The following is an 8,538-nucleotide window of genomic DNA, read 5'->3' on the forward strand; positions in this document are numbered from 1 at the left end:
ACACAGGCCAGGTTTTGAGGTCAACAGATAGCAGCGCCTTACATCAATGCAGCATACACACGCAACTCTTCCAACGCTCGTAAGCAAAGCTCCCAACATGAAAATATTTATGTAAGACATTCCATCAGTTTGCCTTGCAGCAATACCTCCAGAGGCAAATAACAGTTTGAACGAACACAGAGCGCTCAGATAACTAAAACGCCATCAGGCCACAATGACATCTTTATGTCTTGTATATAAAAACGGCTCTGCTGCACTGACCGTGCGTACATATTAAGATCAACACACATCCGTATGCGTATGCAGGCCAGGAGTCCGTCCTGGGTAAACCGTTTTGTTTGCAGAGAGCGAGCGAGCGTGTGCGTGCAGTAGGACAGGTGTGTGGGGCAGGTGCATGCAGTTGTCCCTGTGCTGTCATAGTGCTTTCACCTGCCACCCAGCAAACATCACAGTTACAAACCAGCGAGTCACTCCTATTCATGGGAAATGAAGCACCGCTCTTCCTGATAATGCATTTCAACAACTTCAAATAGTATGAGCTGTCAGATTACCAGTGCCAGTCTTTTTGACGCTTTGTAACTGTAGCGAATCCAAAACAAGTGAGCATGAATCAAAGTCTTTGTATAAACTTAAATTATTTTATTGAATGGAAATGATTTGGACAAATACAGAGACATGAAATGTATAAAAAAAAAATTGCACTGAACTCAAGTTTAATAAAAAATATCATGCATGAATTTTGGCGTCAGTAAAATGTGACATATTAAAGTTGATATGTCCACACGCATAGTGGACAGAATGTAAAAAATGAAAAAGATTGGTGGCTATTTACTGATACTGTCCTTTTCTTCACATCAGATAAAAATACAGATCATCACTTGAAAAAAAAAACAAAAAAAAACATTGAGGTATAAAAAAGAAAAAATTTTAAATTACAAAAAGTAGCATGGCTTTGGTTTAAATGTCCAATCACTAGTTTTAATAATACATAATGACAGGACTTCAATACTCTTTGGTAAACTGGAGTGCATTTAAAACTCAGTCCCTGTACAACAAAAGAAGTAATAAAGGAGACGGAGAATAAAAAAACAATGTGTTGAAAAGAAAAAACATCAGTAAAAACAAGCGATGAACCTTGCGCATGCAGGTTACAACCCACTAAAACCAACTAAAAAAAAAACAACAACAGTCAACTGTGGTCCATTACGACTCTCTCAAAGTGTGTTTCTAGAGAAATTGGCAGACGCCACCTGTTATCAGAGATGTGACGGTCAGGGCCAGGGCACCTGTTAGCACACTGCCTCCGCACCACAGAACAGCTGTCTGTCTGTGTGCATATGTTTGCGTGTGTGTGTGCGTGTATATGTGTGTGTGTGTGTGTGTGTCATGCTGAGAGACATACCCTACCATAGTGAGCCCACCCCCAACCTGACAGCAGCTGTCCCTGCTTCAGGACTCCTAGCTGAACAGCTATTATACTTTTAACATTCATAATTCCTTCATTTGAAGTATTTTGGTTAGAAATGGCATTCTGGAAATGTATCGACCATGTTTTGTTTGAGAAGTCCGCTTAAATGTCGCGTCATCCTTCTCCCGTTGCATACTGCGTCTATGCGCGGGTGTTGGGAGAAGAAGCACACGGTCATTATTATCTCACAAAGCACCGAGTCTTAGAGTACAATAAAATGGCTCCCGGTGTTCTCAGGCTGTAGAGGGACAGCAGCCGGCCGTGCTGTGTTTCTGCAGCAAGGACATGCGGCTGAAGGTGCGCGAGCAGGTGCTGCACTGGTATTTCTTCACGTCTGCGTGGGTCTGCAGGTGCGCGCGCAGGTTAGAACGGTCTGCGAAGGCACGGTTACAGTGTGTGCAGGAGAACGGACGCTCACCTGAGGGGGGAAAAAGAACAACTAGTAAAAACTACTGCTAAATATGCACTTGTAATCGTAAATGTCTGTTCTAAAAGTACATAGCTTTGTGAAAGTAGTCACATGGTAAACTGATTGAATCAACCACAAGCACACAAAATAAGTGGCTACTCAGCAAGGATGGTGATAACAAGTGCATTCTTGATCAACTTATCTTTGCTTATCTCTGCTCTCACACTAGTGATTGATAAGATTGTCCTATTGTTTCTTTGTTAAAAAGATGTCAACACAATGAGTGATCAATGGAAAGCAATTCTACTCGCGTGACTTGAGTGAATCACTAAACCAACAGTGTTGCATTAATGAGATTGTTGAGAAAAAAAGATTTCAGACTTACAAAAGATATTTACATATGCATTTCTTTTTTAAATATATGCAGCATAAACCATATTTGGTGCTAGTATCACAACATTTTAGGTGAGTGAACATTTTGTGAGTTTTACCTGTATGTGTGCGAATGTGTCCTCTTAACAGCCAGGGTCGGGAGAAGGCCTTTCCACAGGTGGGACAGACACATGGTAGTGTGTGAGAGCGGATGTGCATCTTTAGGGCACCGAGACTGTTGTATTCTTTAGGACAGTGCTTGCAGAAGAAGGCCGGTCGAGTGACAGGGACGGTGGCCTCGCTCTTGTCCTCTCTCTGTCCTGCCCTGTTCTTGTTGTTGCGTCTCGGCCTGCTGGTCTGTTGGGGGTGGTAGGTGTCTGAGGAATCTGGACTCGGTGGATCTGATGTACGTCCTTCATCTTCTTCCCCACTGCTGCTGCAGCTGACGCTGGACGGGGAGCTGAGGTCCAGTGGGCCCTGGCTAGTGGAAAGGGTGGATGTGGGATCGTGCAGGGAAGGTACCAAGCTGACATCCCAAACCAGTCCAGTGGTCAAGCAAGTCACTGGGAAGTCGTTGCTGACTGCTGGAAGTTCTGCTAGTGGGTATCTGTCTGGCAAAGTATCTGATGGGTGAGAGATGAAGAGAAAATAAGTAAAATCATAATAGACGTGATTTTTTTTAGACTTGGTATTTTACAATATAAGTGTTAGCCAGTGAAAAGCACAGGACACTCAGTTGCAACAGAAGTAGAAACTCAAAAAACACATGTGCATCTCGTATGCAACCAGATACAGGGAAGAAAGGGCGCTGTGTATAGATTGAAATTCCACAAGGGAAAAATGATCGAAATCCCGTTTTTGTATTCAAACGTTAGATTTCTATGTACATGAATATGTCCGATGACACAAATGCAATCCCCAGTTACTCTAAGAATAATTTAGGTTTCCGTTTTACATACTTTACGTTTCGAAATTAAAAAGAAAAGGGAGCAAAACTCACCGTTCTGACATTCCAGCTCACTGTAGTTTGGCCTCTTGCTGGTGAAATACTTTTTTACCAGGAAAGACCGAGGCATTTTGAACTCTTAAGTTTTAACAATCCAGTCCAATTATTTAAAATTCGCTGAAACGCTCCGCTTCAGATATAATCCTTAATATGTAGCGTCCTCGCCAATCCGCAGTTCTTCTTGTAACGTTAACACTGAACTGGACTACAATTAGTGAGTCTGTACTTATTTAAAATAGTCTGTCAGACTAAGTGGGTATACGTCCATTTGGACCCGCCCAAAAGAACAGCCTACAGCCATCGCTGTCGTCAGTGTTTCATTTAATTACCCAGCACTTGACTGCTGCCTAGGTGTGAATGTTCCAAAGCGCACTTCGCAGGTAATACACATAGGTGAATTGTTTAGTTCGTGCCTATCAAGATCAGGTAAATTAGCCATTCTAAATGCATTGTTTACTTCGCGGCTCCAAGCCAGTGTGTGTAAAAAGCCAGATCATTCATTTAAATTTAAGCTTTTGTGAAGGAACTGTTTGCCATTTCCAAAGTATGCATAATGAAGGATAATAGAATTAGCGTGTGCACCATAAATCTGTAGTCTATCAAAACACATATATGCCAGACCTGGTTTGTACAGATGTAGCGTTTAAGATAAGCTGTCGTCACGTTTTATTTTATCGTTAAGACCATTATATATCATACACTAAAATGTATGTGTTCTGGAGATGTTTTATTACCTAATATTGATGAGCTGACAAGTGCACGATGCACTTTTCAACAGATGTCAGGACGAGCCTGCAGTTAATTTGGTGTGTGAAAGTACAACTTTGATTATGGCTCCACCTTGTGGTAATAACATATAGTTATTTTGCGTTGTTTTAATGTTTTAAGTTTTTTTGATGAAGTACACTAAACGCAAAAATCTTAGCAGGCTCAAATATAGGCCTGTCATATTCTATTTAAATTATTTAATGTGACTTATTTCACTTTATTTTAAGATTAAATCTTTGAGTTTTTAGTCACTATCAATCATATTTGCATAAACCACGTTCGTTTTAATTATATTCAAGAATCATTTTAATTGTGTCCATATTTTTTTTATTTAAAAAGTGTTTAATCTTTCTACTATTCATAGAAAAGTCGTAATATTAATTAGAGGCCATACCCTGATAACAGTGCTGTAAAAAAAAAAAAAAGTTTGTGTGTTTGAGTGATTATCAAAATTAGTGGAAATGTTTACCATTTACTGTAATTAAAGGTGCATTTATTATATCATGCGGAAAGATTGATTAAAATGTTACACCATTGTCACTATTGACTCTTAATACATCTTTTTTCATACAGTGTAACGTTAAGTGTATAGTGACTCAGTTTTTAGTGTTCCACAGAAGAAAGCCAGCCATGTTGGTTAAGAAAAACATGAAGGTAAATTTCTCTGGCTGAACAATCGCTTTAAAATGTCTCCTTCATTAATTCCCACTGTCCGTTGCTGCGGCACATTCTGCAGTTTTCAAATTTTGTTGATTGATACGCCCCTCAACATGTTCAACTCTTTTCCTCCACAGCTGAACTGAAATCAGTTTAACTTCCAGTCGACGCTTGAGTTTTATAGTTTAATGTTAAAAACTGTTCCAAGGTCAGCTTTGGATGAAAAACGGATAATACGCCCAGTTAAATTCTGGCTCCACCTCTCGGTTTGTGTACGAATCTTATTGGACTAGCCCACAGCAGTGGGCGGAGCTACCTCTCAGGGCTTTTTTTGTTTTTATTATCAGCTGTTCGTTGGGATCTGTACTGCGGTGCTATAATTTGCATGGAATAAAAGCAAAAATAAACAAAACAAAAGAGCATATATTCTACACCTCTACCTCGGATTAAACTACCAAAGATTTATTTTTAACGAATTAGACGTCGGGAAATCGGTTGCTCTATAAAGAAGCAGGTATGTTTTACTTACCTATTTTAGCTATGTGAGAAAATCATTCGCAAATTGTTTTGTTTGTATGTATACAAATTTGTATGTATGCATACATGCTCGAACCATATTTCTTAATCATAATCTAGCCATATAACGCCGTTTACTGGTTCGTGATGTTTACAGTATTTGTCATATACATTTATTCTACAGCATATTTTTAGTTAGTGTGTATTTGTAGCCCATTGCACAAAATGTGAAATGATTTCCCCCTGTGTTTTCCTTGACTAGCGAAAAAGAGCAAAACAAACACACCAAAAACCATCCACATACAGTTAACGTTATTTGATAAATGCTGCCAAATGAACCCTAGCTGCGTTAAAAAATAAAAAATAAAACCTTGCAATTAAACCATTTCCACATGATGCAGATGCTGTGCTTTCAGAGAAAATGTAGGTATTGTTTTAATGGCACACCCCCCAGCTGGAGAACGACAGATGGACACCAACAATGGAGTTGGTCTCCAACAATGCACTCCCAAAATTCAGTTCATCTATCTTGGCCATATGAACAAATATCCCCAGAAATGGGTCTTAAATAGCAGTCACATTTAGAAAATGTCTTTGTTGATAACTAAACTGATGACTAAAACCACAGTGTTTACTGAATGTTTTGAATTTCTAAGTATGCATGGATGGGGAAACCCATTGTGTTTAGAAGTGCTTATTTCTTTCTTTTTAAATTCATCCCTACTTTATGCCAGGCCTGAAAAAATATGCTCTGATTTCAGAATAAAGCTTGACCTCAATATGAGTTATGAGTTTAAAATAGCTCGTAGCCTGATCCTGTCAGGTGTGGTTCCTAACCAAGCCTTGATTAGGGGATATAATTCAAAACAGAGACTATATCAAAGTGTTTGCACTTATAGTTTAATTTTTCCTTTACCAAAGGTCATTCTGCTGAGATCTGAGTTCTGCCAGCGAAGAAGTGTGAGACTCATACAATCAAACGTAATTTATAACCATGCTTCAACGGCTCACAAACCTGCTCTTTGGAAGCGTGAATGAAACAACTCAGGAACCAACTGTACCAAAACCAGGGTCTCCGGAAGTGGATGAGGAGGGCTGGCTTCTGGTCAGCGCAGCGGGTGAGTACAGAGACACAAATGTCTCGTATTTATATGAAGAAACATCCTAGCGTACATTTAAAATAACATGCATTAACATGGAGTCATTTGCATTCACAAAGAGATATGCAAAAATCTCTGTCATTAGTTACTGTGTTTTTTGTACATTCAATTATAGTGTTGTTTTGGACAAAACATTCTTCAAAACACCTCTAACTTTTTTTAGCACAAATAAGAGTTGTCTGTGTGATTGTGCCCATTAAACCTATAAAGCCTACTCTATCATATTTAATACAAAAGTCCTCTAAATGATCAACATTATGGAAACTTTACTGAAAACATCTCCCTTCAGGCCATTTTACTTTTTGGTTATATCCTCCTGACACCCAGATATGGAGTTTTGTCCTCTGTAGAGGACATTACATTTCTCTGAGACCGTAAATGTCACAGTTTTAAGTCTGGATGTCTTGTAAAGGCCACATTCAGGGCTTTTCAGAGATAAGAAAATGTTGGAAGTTTCACCATGAACACTCCCTCTCCTTGGTCTTTAAAAATGGCTGACATAAATTTAGTGATCAAATGTAACACCCTTATGGATATATTATAATATTTGACTAATATGACTAATTTTCAAATTGTTTGTCATAAATAAACATCTCAGGAAAATGTTTTGGGGTTTCGAATCAAAATATCAAAATACTAATATTTTGATAATAATCCCCAAAAAATTTGTATTTTAATAATTTATTAATAATAATCAAAATACTTTCTGTTACAAAACAGGACATTGATTTCATACATGTTCACTGTTTATTTCGTAGTTTAGGAGACACAACAAGTGAATAGGGAAAGAAATTATATATCAATATTCCTATGAAATACATTATTATGAAAATCTTGCCAATTATTACTCCAGTTATTACACTTCGTTTTTAATTATATATTGCCCCAAGAACACATGAATATACAAATTAGATACAGTGTATAGATACATTGTATATAATGGGGAAATATGTTTATGGCCATTTTACACATATATTGCATAAAGCAAAATGGTATAGAGAGAATCATCTTTATAAAAAGTGTGGTATAAAAAATCCTGAAACCTAAAAATGTATTGGCGATTTTTAAAAAAAATCCCATTGTTTTTGCCTTTTCATGTCTATTCACGTCTAGTCCTGGTGTCCTCTACAGAGGACATAGCATAACATATGAATAAAATATAATTTTTCAAAAACGTTATTTTCCCATTTTTTTCTTATGTAATTACATGAAAAAAAAATACTAAAGTCACAAAACTTTTTTTTTTCTGGTAGTCAGGAGGATATAAATATCTGCAGCTGCAGCAAATTGCATTCTTCTGCATAGTTTGGGGCTCTGAATAACACTGAGGAGTTTTTTTTTGTGTGTGAGATCCATATTCTCATCTCCTATATCATACTATATCTGTATATGATTATTTCATATATCAGGCTTTACAAGGTTTCATGGTAACTGTATTATTCTTTTCTGTAGATGGAGAGACATCCTCTGAACCCAATGAGGTTCAGTTGAAGATAGTAAGAACCCTGTCAAGCACTGAGAAAAGTGCTGCCAGCTTGGTCAGTGATGCAAGGTAAAACCAATACATCTGCTCAGAGATTGCAGTCAGTATCTCTGTGCTTCTGCTGTGAGGTTGCATTAACATTGACATTGACTGTAAGTATTGGATTCACTTAAAATGGTGTTTTGTTCTCTTTCTAAAGCATCGCAGAGCCAGAGGTCCCTGTTGCTCGAGGCAGTGGTCGAGTATCTCAGCGGTTGGTCTCTCAGTCTGGGGCTCTGGTCAAAGTCACACAGGTGGGCCGGATACAGCGGGCTCAGGCTCGGGCCAACCGCCACAATCTCGGCCGCAAATGCATTCAGCGCCAGAACCACATCCGTCAACGTGTTCCTCAACATTACTCTCGCAAACAGCGTGTGATCCTCCACCAGCCTGGCCGTCGCAATTTTAGTCACTAAAGATGCAGAGAGAGTCAACAAGCACGCAAGCACATGCAAGTACTTTGGTTCAAAATAAAAGCTTGATATAAAAATGTTTGAACCATTTTTTTTGTTATTTACAATGTAGGGTATAATAAACTCAGTGGCAGCTAAAATTATGCCTCCAAAAATTATTAGAAAATCTTTTTTACTTTCTAGTGTACTAGACTGTCATGCAGCAATAAAATTAAATGAAGGACTTTTGAATTCGTACGTGTTCTTT

General features: G+C 38.3%; 2 protein-coding genes across 3 annotated transcripts; one reads left to right on the forward strand and one right to left on the reverse strand.

The window, feature by feature from the left end:
• Positions 1-616: 616 nt before the first annotated feature.
• On the reverse strand, positions 617-3,479 carry snai1a (snail family zinc finger 1a). The gene is made up of 3 exons (XM_048172864.1): positions 3,250-3,479; positions 2,369-2,872; positions 617-1,886 (listed from the first exon to the last, which is right to left on the reverse strand). The coding sequence occupies exons 1-3, from the start codon at positions 3,323-3,325 to the stop codon at positions 1,702-1,704; spliced, it is 765 nt and encodes a 254-aa protein (XP_048028821.1). The 5' UTR covers positions 3,326-3,479; the 3' UTR covers positions 617-1,701.
• A 33-nt stretch (positions 3,480-3,512) lies between these two features.
• tp53inp2 (tumor protein p53 inducible nuclear protein 2) lies at positions 3,513-8,515 on the forward strand. 2 transcript variants are annotated; one of them, XM_048172866.1, is made up of 4 exons: positions 3,513-3,635; positions 6,118-6,314; positions 7,809-7,908; positions 8,039-8,515. In XM_048172866.1, the coding sequence occupies exons 2-4, from the start codon at positions 6,191-6,193 to the stop codon at positions 8,292-8,294; spliced, it is 480 nt and encodes a 159-aa protein (XP_048028823.1). In that variant the 5' UTR covers positions 3,513-3,635; positions 6,118-6,190; the 3' UTR covers positions 8,295-8,515. The 2 variants fall into 2 exon arrangements, with proteins under 2 accessions (XP_048028823.1, XP_048028822.1); XM_048172865.1 differs by lacking the exon at positions 3,513-3,635 and adding an exon at positions 4,993-5,194.
• Positions 8,516-8,538: the final 23 nt, after the last annotated feature.

The sequence above is a fragment of the Megalobrama amblycephala genome, linkage group LG21 (genome assembly GCF_018812025.1).
Source record: "Megalobrama amblycephala isolate DHTTF-2021 linkage group LG21, ASM1881202v1, whole genome shotgun sequence".
In the NCBI taxonomy this organism is placed as follows: Eukaryota; Metazoa; Chordata; class Actinopteri; order Cypriniformes; family Xenocyprididae; genus Megalobrama; species Megalobrama amblycephala.